This window comes from Trichoderma asperellum, chromosome 3 (assembly GCF_020647865.1).
Source record: "Trichoderma asperellum chromosome 3, complete sequence".
Lineage (NCBI taxonomy): Eukaryota > Fungi > Ascomycota > Sordariomycetes > Hypocreales > Hypocreaceae > Trichoderma > Trichoderma asperellum.
Window position 1 is genome coordinate 4,484,490 of NC_089417.1, and position 13,371 is coordinate 4,497,860.

Consider the following 13,371-nt stretch of genomic DNA (forward strand, 5'->3'; position numbering starts at 1 on the left):
CCTGATTTTGCAAGTAGCATTTTTCAAGCCTCGAATTGCCACAGAAACTAATGATTTGCTTAACACAAGATACATCAGGCACGCTTCTCCGATGGAAAGCTATCTTGTAGATACATTATAGATGGATCGTAGCCAAATCTTGGGGATGAACCACAAGTGCTCGTATTATATTCGGTTCTTGATCGTTATGACACAATACCTTCAGTACTATATTACCATGTATGTAATAGAATCTTAGTCATTATAACACCTCGCGTAAAATCTTTATAGGCATTGACGCCTCCAAGGTAACAGCGTCAAGACAGACATTTATGAATATCTCAGAAAGAGTTATTATTTGCCTCATAGCGATGAATTGCGATATCCATGACGTACATGGTTACACGGCCTTGTTTTATAGCCTCTTTTCATGTCCCCTCTCAGTTTCCCCTCTCAGTTTCTTTCACTTCTTTGCTCCATTGTTGTATTCCTATAGTATGGAAATCCAGCGTATGCAACATGGATAACATTTTTTTAAAATATTCACTTTTAGCCCGCGTATCTAGAACCCTGGCTTCTTCTCATCACATATAGAATGCAACTTCACACCCTTTTTGTTTCTTCTTATCCTAAATTGGCTGTAGTTGCACAATACGTGAGAACCGTGCCCAACATGGTCGAAAACCACTTTATTCAGCTCCCTAGCTGCCTGAACCGCTAACTCATTTCATCTCAGTACGCAAACATCTAAGCCTTTCCCCCATTCTCCCCCATTTTTATACATCTCCTTCCCTCAGCCTTTCTCCCCCCCTTCTGAACAATCAACCATCAATTCATACTCTCCTTCACCATCTCCCTCATCACCATCGTAAACCCCTCCAAAATACTCTTCGGCAACTCCCCTCCCCTCACCCTCGCCGCCCTCTCCGCAGTCAGCACAAACTCCTCCGGCAAATTCACCGTCCTTTCGTCCTCCCCCCGTCCCAGTATCTGCTCCGAGATCGCCACCGCACATCTCGCCGCCACCGGCATCCCGTGGCCGTTATACCCTGCACAGAGCCACAATCCTCCGTTTCCGCCGCCGAGCTCTTCGGGCACTTTGCCTACAAAGGGGTAGCCATCTGTCGTGTAGCCCATTATCCCAGTCCATTGATACCGCGCCCTTAACTCTTCCTCTTCCTCTTCGCCACTGGGTCGCAGCTTCAGCGCTGGACGAAGGCATCGCCGCAATCGCTCAGCCAACTCCTCGTCAATGCTGTCATCCCACCATATGCCCTCTCCTCCTCCAGGCACATTCGTCCTCTCACCACCCACCACAATCATCTCCAGCGCATCGTTCCTCTGAACCAAGTAATTGTCGCTCTTCTCCGACAACCAAACATGACTGTGCTCCAACGCCACATCCCCATCCGGCGGCTCCAAAGCAGCAACTTGACCCCTAACCGGCACAACCAACTGGCTCATCTCAGGCAGTAAATGGGACGTATAAGCATTCGTAGCAAGAAGCACGTCATTGGCAGCCACCTGCCCTCTCGTTGTGTGAACAATCCACCTGCTGGAGCCCTCCGTCTGCTGCAAGTGTGTCACCGGCGTGGTCGTCTGCAGGTTAAACACCTCGGGCGGCTGATTCGTAAACAGCGCCTCCAAGATCCACGTCACAAGTTTATACGGCCATAGCTTCGCCGCCCAGGGCTGATGCACCACGCCGCGAGCACCTTCCGGCTGTACCCGAAACTTGGCAATGCTCTCGGGATCTGTAAAGAGCTTCGCGCAGTCCTTTAGCTGAGGGTGGAAGGCGTTGAGGTTCGCAATGATCTTTGCTGTGAGATCGACCAGTTCATCTGTAGGCAACGCATGCACGCCGCCAACGCGCTTCCAATCACACGGAATGCCGTACTGCTCAACGAGGTTTTCTAGAAAGTGATACGTTTCGAGCTCGAAGTGCGCAATGTGCGGCTTGCTGCCATAAATCATTGGCTGACAGTGCCCTCCGTTCTATCATTGCAACTTGGTCGTCAGTCGCCAATACGCAAAGAATCAACAGATACAAAAACTCACCCTCCCCGTCGCCCCCCAACACGCCTCCCTCGCCTCCAGCATCAAGACCGATCTCCCCTTGGCAACCAGCTCTCTAGCGGCAAACGCCCCAGTGATTCCGCTGCCAATGACAATGACATCTGCCGTAGGCGGGAGTTCTGGAGTCGACCGGCGACCCAAGAGAACATACGAGGGATTCTGCAGCCAGTATGCCATTGTGCTGTGCGGAGTTGGCAGCCCAGCTTGGCCATCTTGCAGCGTGGCGGTCACCATGGTTTGCGTTTACTTGGTACAGGCACAATTGGATAAGCAGTAGACGAGATAGTTGAATGTTGAATGAATCGGAATGGAAGGAAATCAGAGCGTATATGCTACAAGATCACGGGTCTATTCAAGGAATACGTAAACAATACTGTCCATGAAACATGGCATGTGACGGTGAAGGAAAGACAATTCGTCACCGGTTACCGAAGCCGCTGCTTCGTGTTGCTGCTACGTGCACTATCAATGCGGGGTTCAAACCCCGTCTTACAGATCAGCTCAGGAGTGGATAACAATACACGTAGTGCTCGAGACATCGGTCACAAATCACCATCGAATTAACCAATGAGTCACAAATGGGCGATTTTGCACAGTCGTCGTCTCTAAAGATATCATAACGCATTCATTCCATTTCGTCGTGAGAATCATGAGTGACACACTTTACCTCTCCGAAAACTCCGGAGAATTGCCCTCAAGATCCCTTCCCAGTTCCAAAACCAATAGTCCCAACGCCGCAATTGACCAGTCCATTCCAATGTGTATCCTCCCTGCCTGCGAATACTTATTCCGACATCAGTTATAAAGAAAACAAGCAATCTTTCCCTCATTATATATATACACGATAATGCCCTGTGGGTCTCATCTTTGATCGTGCTCTGATTAAACACAGGTAATGTGCTTTTTGTCTTCCATCAACTCCAGAAAACATGGGCTTATATCCGAAGCCATTCCAATTCTAGCCGCGTGCCATGGCCCTCTCTATTCGACATCAAATATATTTGGTACACGCAACCACCGGTGTCGAGCATAGCCTCCATGTGCGAAGTCCGCACAAGTTGATCGAGAAGCCGAGGCCACATGCGTCGTCGGTGGTTCCAGTATAATCGATTCCGCCGGTTCTCGTGACTGCTGGATTGAAATGTAAAAAAGAAGGTCGAAGTTGTTCATAATCCATCAGTGTGTAATGCCCTTAAAACAAAAAGAAAAAAAAATCGCTATATGCTGAACCAGACGGTTGGACAAATTCAAACACCAGCCCTTTCTATCCACTCGTACATGTTCCAGTACAAGAATAGAGTGACTCCAATATTGATCGTAAGCATCCTGTATTTCTTGGATGCCATCCAGCTCCTTGTCTCTGAAGCAGTGGACTCCGAAGTGCTCAGGGCATATCAAATCTTTTGAAAACAATCAAACAAACAGAAGTCAACCCTCTCGCTCTCTAGATATCTGTCATCTCAAGGTCGCTATCATTGACGATGGAGACGGGAAACAGCTCAGAGGGGCCCCAATTTCCCTCGTAGACAATGGCGGGCGCATTCCGGTGCTCTGCCACCCATTGCATGCCTTCCAAGGCCAAGACCTCTTCGATGCGTGGTCGCTCCTCCGGCTCCTGCTGCGTCATCCACCTAACAATAGAATCAAGGGAGCTGGGGTGGAAGGCTTCAACCATAAACTCAGGGGGCAGCTGAAGTTCCGATCGCTTAAAAGATCCAAAGAGGTTGCCGGAGCTGCGTGGCTTCTTCTCCATCTCGAGTTCTTCACTCATCACAGACTCGGTCGGGTTACCGAGGGCATCCCGCTGAACATCGCTTGACGGGGTCCAGGTGAGGCTGGGCACTTCGGAGAGATCACCAGACCTGAGGGCAACCCAGGTAGGTCCGTTGTCGGGAAGCACCACATTGGCTGCAGCCTCTAGCGTCATAAGGCCGAGGGAAAAGATATCGGCAGACTGATCGACCTTGCCTTCCAACATCTCTGGGGCCATGTATTCGCGATCTCCCTCAATATCCAGATAAATGTCATCGGAAACGGCCTGCGCCAATCCAAAATCACCAATCTTGATGACTCCTTCAAAGGTAATCAGAATATTTGCCGGCTTCATATCTAAATGCATAAATCCCGCGTCGTGGATTTCTTTCAATCCCTGTAAAGAACGTAGTAGGTTAGCAATGAGAAGAGGAAAGAAGAAAGAGTTAGGTTCCTAGGGTGTTGACTTACCAAGCAAAGATCTTGCAAGATCTTATAGATACGAAAGTCATCCAATCGACCCAACTGCCCGACGTGGGCCAAAAATTTATCCAGAGTTCCCTCTTCACAAAACTCTGTCTGGATGTAGAGATGAAAGTTATGCTCCCAATCATCAATATACTGCACAACATGTTCAGCATGTGATAAAGCCCGCAGAATCCGAGCTTCACGCAGCTTTGCTTCCCTGTCCTTGGGGCCATGGTACGGCTGCTTGGTCTTCTTGACAGCGAAGACCTGAGTCTTGGCAGGGCTTCTGGCGTGGTTATCGATTGGGGTGAATGAGGATGGAGTAAAGGAACTCTCAAGATCTTGCTTCGTCACACGGTATACCGTAGAAAATTCGCCTTTGCCAATCTGCTCAACCTTGTCAAACTTGGAGTAAAGGCTAGCATCAATGTCCAAGCTAGTGTTGCGAGCATTAACTGGAGTGACGAAAATGCTCGTGGATGAGCGGAAGTTAGTAGGTGTGACTGGAGGCGGCATGTGCGTTTCTCGCCGACTTTCTCTGGTCTGAGAGATAGACAGCCGGCTGGTATCCAGCGGCAGCAAGTTTTCCTGAGGGGTTTGAGGAGTGCGTCGTCCATCGGGGCTCACTGATTCAACACACATCATCTTAGTAAGTACATTTCTGGATAGTTTTGGAGGTACGCGATTGGAGTGCGTCAAAATTGAAGGCTCGGTGGTGAGCGGTGGGGGCGCACTGAGCCCCCTCCGGGTCCTTGCCCGTCCAAATGAAGATAAAGAAAGAGGATCTGTTGGAGATGGTCCACAGTCTAAAGGAGTAGATCGATCGGCCTGCGAATGTGCCTCCTCGATTTGGCCTCTGGGACTATCGGACACGTCCAGGATCGACTTACAGGTAGATTCCCGCGATTGTGGCGGCGGCTTGACGGCTGAGAGAGAAAGCGTCAAGGTCCGGTTAGCACTTGGGCTTTCTTGAGAACTTTCACTAAAATTGCTCAGGCCACTAAAGCTTGGTGTTAGGAGATTCTTGGTCGGGGTTGGCGGAGCATCGCCTTCCGCAGAGGTTGCAGAGTCGACATTATCGGCAAACAGTTTGCGGTCGTCGCTGTCAACGCTAAGGATGCTCCCACGGCGGTTCCCTAGAACGCTGCTGCGTTGGAAAATTGACAGCCCTTTTCCAGGATTGGCGACCGTATCAGGGGCACGACCCATGATGGGGTTAAAGGGGGTGGAGGGAATACCACCAAACGATTTGCGGCTGTTTCCCCTCTTCTTCCCCGAACTGCCAGGTGGCGGGAAGGTAGCAAAGGGATTGATATGCTTTTTGCATGGAGTGTCGGGGGGCGCCATCCTCTTGTCGGCCTCCTCTTCCAGATTTCGATTTACCTTGGAGACAAGGCCGGTTGAGTTAAATGCACCGATCCAGAGCTGGTGTGACTGATTTGGCGTGGCCATGGTCCTTTGTTCAGCGGCATGTCGACTAGATGGGCGCATAGCGCCAGGGGGCAGAGATCTAGAGAAAGGGTGTGGCTTCGACGCAACTTTTGCGGGCGCGTAGAAAGACTGCTCCTCGGTCAAACTGTTGCCAGAGGTCGATGTGGTAAGTGTCTTGGACAACGGATGCGGCTGGTGGCTTTTGCTTTCCGTCGCAACGCTGGCGCCAGGTGCAAAGGGATTTTCGCGACCCGCTGTCGGGGGGACGAAAGAATCGGCAGAGAGACGTGGCCGGTGTCGGACTTGCGTAGATATATCAGCCCCCAGCGGCGAGAGTTGTCGCTCACCAGATCGTTTACCCCAAGAAATCTTTTCGCCATATCGTTGTTGTAACGTTGATCTCCGGAGAGACGATGATCGCTTTGGAATATTTGATGCGTGAGTTGGAGATGCCAGGTGATCGCGCTCAAAGGTAGCTCCTCCAGTACCAGACAGTTCGTATTCAGGGAATGCATCTTCATGAATATCAAAAACGCCAGGCGGCGATGCGCTCGAACCGAAGAGGTCTTGAGACTGCGCAGAGTTCATAATGCCGTGTAGACTTCGTCGCTTCGCCACCGGGCTGCCTTGGTTTGACTGATCCAAATTCATGGTCGCATCACTGCGCTTTAGCGCGCCTGTTGTTGGAGTCATAGATGGATCACTAGTTTCATCCAGCGCCTTGAGGAACGCAAGTTGAGAGGCACCGGTGATATCAAACTGCACACCGGGGCGGGTTGCTCGATCGATCGTTTTCCGGGGTGCAGAGTGCTCAGGAGTCGTGCTGCTGTTGTTTTCTTGGCCTAAGAATCTGGCTCTGAGAGGCGATATTGGTGACTGTGAAGAGGTAGAGTTTCCAGAGTCAGGAGTCGTGGACAGGGCGCGCTTTAATGGACTTCTGGGAGAAGCTCGTGCCCGGGTGATGCGCGACGGAGGCGCCGTTTTAGTAGCTTTGGCGGACCGGAGCGAGAGCTTAACGCCTGGCCGAAGGGGAGTTTGCGTTTGCGCAGGTGATAATTGCGGGGCGCTAGTGAGAAACGATGAGTTTACAGACGGCGGCGCTGACGAAGGAGGATGTAGCACCGGCCGTTGCTGTAGCGGCGTGGTGGCAAGTCGTCGATTCGGTGATTTTGGCGAACTTTGTCGTGAACTTGTTGGGCCGTGAGAGCTTGCACGCGCAATAAGCTTCGTGGGTGATCGTGACATGGAGCGTCGAAGGTTACGCACAGTCGTGGGATCCATATGATGTGCGTGAGTTGGCGAGGGCAGTGCCAGAGTGCCGCCACCGCCGCTGGAAAAGGACATGGCACTGGAATGAAGGTAGTGCAAAACAATGATTGGTGTCTTCTAAAAACTGTGAAGATGTCGTGCCCAAAGGACACGGGCCTAAGGAATGTCGATAGTATTGAAGATTGAAGACGTCTGATGTAGAGCGCAGCTTCGGATTAGCTAGTCTCTTAGGAAGGGGTTATATATGAAGTGCACTGTAGATGGCTCTCTCGTCGTCGGTATCCCTAATATCGCCAGAAAAATCCGTGCATGGCAACAACAAGTAAAATGCAAAACACAAGAGTTTGTAAATCGGTCTGTTGAGGAGTCGTAGTCTGAGATGCTGGAGAAAGGAAATCAAGTTGAGATGCTGTGGCGTTGTGAGAGGCGCAACAGAGGAGGTCGGTTGTATGATGATGTATGAATAGAGATTGCCCGGGAGGGCTATGCCGGATTAAAAAGGGAAAAGAAGAGGAACCCGAGAGACAAGCCGTGAGGATGATGCCCAAGCGGGTCGTATAGATCGGCGGCAAAGCAGGCGGGGCCGAGAGTCAAATGCAGGTCCAATGGCAAGAACTCGGGACAAGTATGAGGTAGACTTGAGGCCAGCTGAGGCAGTTACGGCATGGCGTTCGCTTGCTCGCAGGAGAGGAGAGCGGAAGGAATGAAAAGGAGAAGGAAAAAGAGATGCTCACGATACGCGGGTGTCTGGCGCACGCTCTCGCAAACACCGCCCACTATGTGTAGATGTGGATGGCGGGCTGCGCTTTGCGTCGACGGGCGAGGATCGCAAGGCCAATATTCTGCTGGGTCAATTCGTCGCCGCAGATGCCTTTCGACAGCCGCCCTCGTTTTCCCGTCGCCGTCGGTCGCTGCTGTTGTATCGTCGCTCGGGCTCTCCTGGTCCGCAGCTTGACTCGGGTAGGGTTTCGAAATTGACTTTGGCAACGCAGCGGCGGCTGCCCTCGATGAACGTCGTGGTGGCGGCGGTGACTCAATGGCGAGACAGAGTAAAACACAAACGGCAAACACACGCAGGGAGAGAGTGAAAATCCAGCGCCGACAAGGCCACGCAAGCGAGGTCTGGACGGTGGATGGTATGCAAAACGACGATGCGGCGTGCACGGCGAGGAAGGGAGTCCAGGTGCAAGTATCCGTACATGGAAGCTGGTCAAGAGCTGGCTTAGCTGGCGGTTGCGCTTTCTAGCTTGAGGCGCAAAAAGGCGCGACTGCACTGCTGCATTGTTTATCATCTTACCAAAAGGGGCTTAGTGTAACACGCCGGAACGCGTTTTTGGCCACACATAGTGGAGCCCATTTGGCCTGTTCCCTGTGGCCGCCCGGCAGAATTTGCCCCCCTAATTGGCCGCCTTGTAGTTGCGAGCCTTTGCTTGTACCGGTACGAGTGCGCCCACAAAAAAAAAAACGGTTGAGCAGTACCCTTGCTCAGAAACCATATACAATTCCTTTTTTTTTCCTATTCCTCATATCTCTCTACACATCATCTTCTATCCTAGCAGTACGTACATAATAGGTGGTAGTAGTAAAAAAAAACCCTCCGGCTGTAATCATCATATCGTAGTAGCATTTCCCGACGGCAGTTCTTCACCTCCCATAAATTCTATCATCTATCATATCCTATTCAGCTGTCCATTACAACCGGCAAGACATTGCATGCCCGCCTAATACAGCTACTGCTACTAGGTGCTAGAGCTATCGAAGCTCCCCATCCCCCACGGATACGCAGCAGCCCACAGGTCCCTCGACAGGCTCCGAGGTACTCGTACAACTCCTTATGGCCTCGCCGTGGCCTTGCCCGAGCTTAGCAGGCCTCTCCTAAGCCTCTTTTTGTGAAGGGAGAGCTTCAAACTGTTGCGCGCGGAGTTCAACCTCAGTATCAAACAAGCGCCGTGCTTCAAGGGAGCGTCGCCAGAGCGCCGCAGCGGCTGCACCTCCAGGAGGGGCTACGGGTCCAGGAACGGCGCCTTGGGAAGAGGGTCTTTAGGGACCATGGCGCCTCTTGCTACGCCAAACCGGGCCGTAGCATCGACGATCAAGGTCGCATGGGACCAGATAGAGGAGGGGGACAAGTGGCAAAGATTGGCCCAGCCGTCTGCTTCTCCCTGCATGTCTCAGAATCGTCTTTTTTTTGTCTTTTTCTTAGCTTCGCCACTCCCCAGATTCAGGGTTCATATGTTTCATATGTCATAGTAGCGTACGTGGTAAACAACAGCAGAAGCATGCTGTCAAAGAATGAATGGCCAATATACCGCGAGTAGCCAGCTGAGCCAGCCGCAGCGTCAGAGACAAACGGCGACTACCTGTGACAAATTCACCTCTTCTGCCTCTTGTCTCTCCTTAACACAGTCTCTACCCGCCGGCTTCTCCAGCAGGATGGGTAGTCATTGCTCGCGTAGATCGGTGAAGGCGACTCGCCCACCGATCAAAACAAAACATGGCCATTGTTTACTTACGGCGATGACGCACATCGCCACTGTTTTGATACCCATTTATACACACAACGCGTTCAAGCCACCAAAACAGCCACTTGCTCGTGTGCAAATCCCCCATTTCATCCCCTCCACTGTGGTTGGTGTCCTTTATTCAGTTCCGTCCCAATTCCTATGGGATCCGATTGAGTTTGCGTTTCGAATGAAGGCGTCGCTTTTCTTAAGCCTCCATGCGTCATTTCGCTTCCTCGGGTCACTCTTCCGGTGCCATGCGGCTGGGGCTTGCTGACTACGCACGTTCCAAGTGCAATGATCCTTTACGCTCGAGGGAGAATGTGATACAATCCGGTACTCTGCAGCAGGTACTTTAGTAGGCAATTGATGATATCAGTTAGACCATTTGAATTCTGGTGTCTCCAATAGCTAGAGCCAGGTACTTCGTACTCCGTATAGAGTACTATCGCCAGACTTCCACTGGTGCTGCAAATGCTTCAGTCTGAGTATCTCTGATTTATTGCTTTTTGTACTACTCATCGTATCAAGATAGTCAGCCTGCGCAGGGCCTCCTTGTAAGCAAATGTATGCCATGCCGGCTTGACTTGCCGGAGCCCGTCGTCATCTCGCGCATCTCCCGGGGGACAAAGCAAGGAGGTAGCCTTGGGAGCAAGTGCCAGCAGTACTACTAGGTATCCATGTCTGTAGCTGGCCCATAACACCCATGTTCTCTCTCTTCTCTGATGTGGAAACTGTGCACCTAGCTGGGCTGTTAACCGCCGGCATCACTGCATACTTTTCTAAAAGCGCAACGGGATGGCAAGCAAAGCCACCTTACAGTACCACTGCTGCAGAGTATTCCACAGCCTGACATCTTACGTGGAGAACGAGGGCGGGATGACTGTAGCTTGGATGCGAAGGTCATATTTTGGCCATTGCTGCCGAGAAAAAGCCCAATCTCATGTCACATGGTGCAGTCTGAGATTCACATATACATTATACAGCATGCATGTAATGTGTCTTGTGTGCCAAGCTGTTCCCCTGATTCTGACGATGCATCAGTGATCGTAGATCAAGCTGTCTTTGACGTTGTGGGGTTCTGCTGTTCCTGCGTATTTACCCTGGAATCATCGCTACTCTACTCATGTTGGCCTTTTTCCTCGTTTGCCGGGCATCTCTTTCAATTGAACGGTATTTTGCTATGGTATCTGTAAATCCTAGCAATGATGCTTTTTTTATAGCTGGGCCGTAGTAGCAGGAATGACTCCCGGGATAATACGCAAATTAAACACAGCGTTCAGGTGCCACAAGTTTTATCTCAATGGCCTAAATTGGTGAAGTATAGAATGCAAGGGCACATCCGCAGCAAAAGTTTCCATAGCCATATTTAGCTACTACCTACTAGAGGTAATTAAGCATTACTCTGACTAGTAGTACCTGGTATTCGTATTTTACAGAAGTTTGCTAGTTTAGCAGCGTAGGTACTGAGTAAATGAATTATTGCTATGTACTCTACAGCGCTCATCAGAGCTGCTATACACAAGGCATCTAATATCTGTATGCTGTCCTCTACAAAAATCATAAGCCTGTCCAAGAAACCTGGGTCAACTGCTAGCCATTTATGAGTACAATTCCATCTTCTCTAAATGTATCAAGCCGTTCGGAGGCTGCATCAAAATCAGTATGCCATGTCGCTACTCTGAATCATCTGCGTCAACTCACCGGGATAAATTGTCGTAGCTTGACGCCAGCTTGTCTAAACACCTCTGCTGTCTCAGTATCCATGCTGTAACCATGGGCATACACCACCTCAGTGATGCCAACCTGGCAAATCTTGATGCTGCATGTCAAGCACGGGCACGTATCACAGTACAGCACGGAGCCCTCCCGGATGCGCTCCCTGCCGGCCTCCAGAAGCGCATTCTCTTCCGCATGGATGCACAGACAGGTTGACAGTCCGACCCCAGAGCCGTTTGCTTCGTTGCATCGAGGGCAGCCGCCGTCGGCGCAGTTTCGCAGACCCCGGGGCGTACCGTTGTATCCTGTGCTGATAACTCGCCGTTCTCGCCCAACGAGGACGCAGCCGACGCGGCGTTTCATGCAGTTGGACCTATGTGCTGCCAGAGATGCCAGCGCCATGAAGTACGTGTCCCAGCCTGGTCGCATACGATCAGGGTTGGGAATATCGAGCTTTCCAAGGGTGGCATAGAGATGGGCCAGCGACGATGAGGTGTTGAGCAACCTGACGGTGGCCCGTGAAATGAGCGGCTGCAGACCAGTGGCCGCATCGTATAGATGCCTGTCGTTTTGCGAGACAAACTCCTCGAGGCTAATGGCGGACTGCTCCGGCTGTTTGGAGCGTTGCTGGAACCGGCGCCAACGCAGAGTGAGCGGCGCGTCGATTGAGATGAGCAGAAAGAATGGCCGCCGGATGAAGACGTCGAGCACCTGCTCCGTGGGGATGTCGGTCGTCACAAAGCGGCTGCGCCATCGCCGAGTCACAAAGTCTAATAGCTCCTCGGCTGTGGTGAAGACATGGGAAGAGGATGTCTCATTGCTCTTGGACACGACGCCGTTCAAGGCCAAGGCCGCAGTGCCGCCCTCGAGGGACGGAGGGTTCTCCTCTGAAACTGATGCAGGGGCCTGCAGATAGAGGCGCTTGAATCCGTGATGCTCAACTAGATACTGGGCCACTGTCTGCTTGCCCGAGCAGATGCCTGAAAAGCTGGGTTAGCCACGAGATTCTGTCGCCGTGCCCAGGCAATGACGTACTGCCACAGATTCCGACAAACATCCTGGTCTCAATCCCGCGAAGTCGCGAATGTCCAATTGCCCTGAGCTTTTCGACCGAGGGCTGGAGATGAAGCGCCTCCGCAAGAGAATTTCAGGGCGGCATTGGCAAGTGGGGCACGATGTGGACGAGGCCTCTTGTCCAGTGAATTTACATGCGATCCGCTGGGCTGCAGAAGTCCGGGGCAAGATGGTAGCTCGATTACTGCATCCTTGCTCCTACATACACATACAATTGCGAGATGTACAGGAGTATGATTATATGAATAAGCAGCAAAGCTTTGAGCTGCTTGGTTTATGTGATTGATGCTTAAAAAGGGTAGTAAGTAGTCCAAAGGACTTTTGGTGGGTACATTGAGTTGGCGGCGTGCGCAATGCTATCCATCAACGTGGCGTATTCGAGAATTTGAAGCCTTTCAGAGACATATAAAGTCTAGCATTTAGCTTTACAGCTGATTCATCTACTTCGTGCGGCTATTCTCGTCTGCGTAGCTTTACGGGAAACACACTGGATCGTTTACACCAACTAAGCTTTGCATACATACTTCGTAGATCTAGCGTTCATTGCTGAAACCAACCCATGGAGACCAGAGCTTCTTTACACAAGTGGGGTTCGGTTCTCATTTGCTTCCTACTATTTGCGATGAAAAAACTTCAAAACAAAATTTGAAAACCTTTGGGCGAAAGCTTAGCAGATAAACAAAAACAAAGAACCCTCTCTTGTGTCAAAAAAGATTTGATTCTGCACCTTTCAACACTGAAAGTAAAAGCAAAAAAGAGAATCTTCTCCGATACTGGGAATCGAACCCAGGGCTGCTCGGAGCTTCAATCGAAGATTGAGAGCGAGCGATGTTAGCCACTACACCATATCGGACTTGTTTTTCGATGTACGAGTGCACGCTAATAGTTACTATAAGGCACAATTGGACTGCTCGCAAGAGGTTCTGAACGTCCCCAGCACACCACGGCTCTTGATACTATGCTCCAACAATAAAATCCTTGCTTGTAATATCCAAAATGCTAGCCGTGTTCTTTTACCAACTCTATTAACAGCACCCGCGTTCGAAACGAGCCACAGTCCGCAAACAGCCTTTGATGCTGAAATGGCGCTAATCGGTCGCCT

General features: G+C 51.0%; 3 protein-coding genes and 1 non-coding gene across 4 annotated transcripts; all 4 read right to left on the bottom strand.

The window, feature by feature from the left end:
- Nucleotides 1–807: 807 nt before the first annotated feature.
- On the bottom strand, nucleotides 808–2,289 carry TrAFT101_006063 (uncharacterized protein; the record flags this gene model as incomplete). Its single annotated transcript, XM_024900137.1, has 2 exons — nucleotides 808–1,974; nucleotides 2,038–2,289. The coding sequence occupies 2 exons, from the start codon at nucleotides 2,287–2,289 to the stop codon at nucleotides 808–810; spliced, it is 1,419 nt and encodes a 472-aa protein (XP_024760589.1).
- Nucleotides 2,290–3,499: 1,210 nt separating this feature from the next.
- TrAFT101_006064 (uncharacterized protein) lies at nucleotides 3,500–7,050 on the bottom strand (the record flags this gene model as incomplete). Its single annotated transcript, XM_066127649.1, has 3 exons — nucleotides 3,500–4,204; nucleotides 4,279–4,901; nucleotides 5,166–7,050. The coding sequence occupies 3 exons, from the start codon at nucleotides 7,048–7,050 to the stop codon at nucleotides 3,500–3,502; spliced, it is 3,213 nt and encodes a 1,070-aa protein (XP_065983762.1).
- Nucleotides 7,051–10,896: 3,846 nt separating this feature from the next.
- On the bottom strand, nucleotides 10,897–12,435 carry TrAFT101_006065 (uncharacterized protein). Its single transcript, XM_024900249.2, has 3 exons — nucleotides 12,231–12,435; nucleotides 11,181–12,175; nucleotides 10,897–11,125 (listed from the first exon to the last, which is right to left on the bottom strand). The coding sequence occupies exons 1-3, from the start codon at nucleotides 12,250–12,252 to the stop codon at nucleotides 11,078–11,080; spliced, it is 1,065 nt and encodes a 354-aa protein (XP_024760593.1). The 5' UTR covers nucleotides 12,253–12,435; the 3' UTR covers nucleotides 10,897–11,077.
- Nucleotides 12,436–13,034: 599 nt separating this feature from the next.
- TrAFT101_006066 lies at nucleotides 13,035–13,122 on the bottom strand. The gene has a single exon. It is a non-coding gene; the product is annotated as a tRNA-Glu (tRNA).
- Nucleotides 13,123–13,371: the final 249 nt, after the last annotated feature.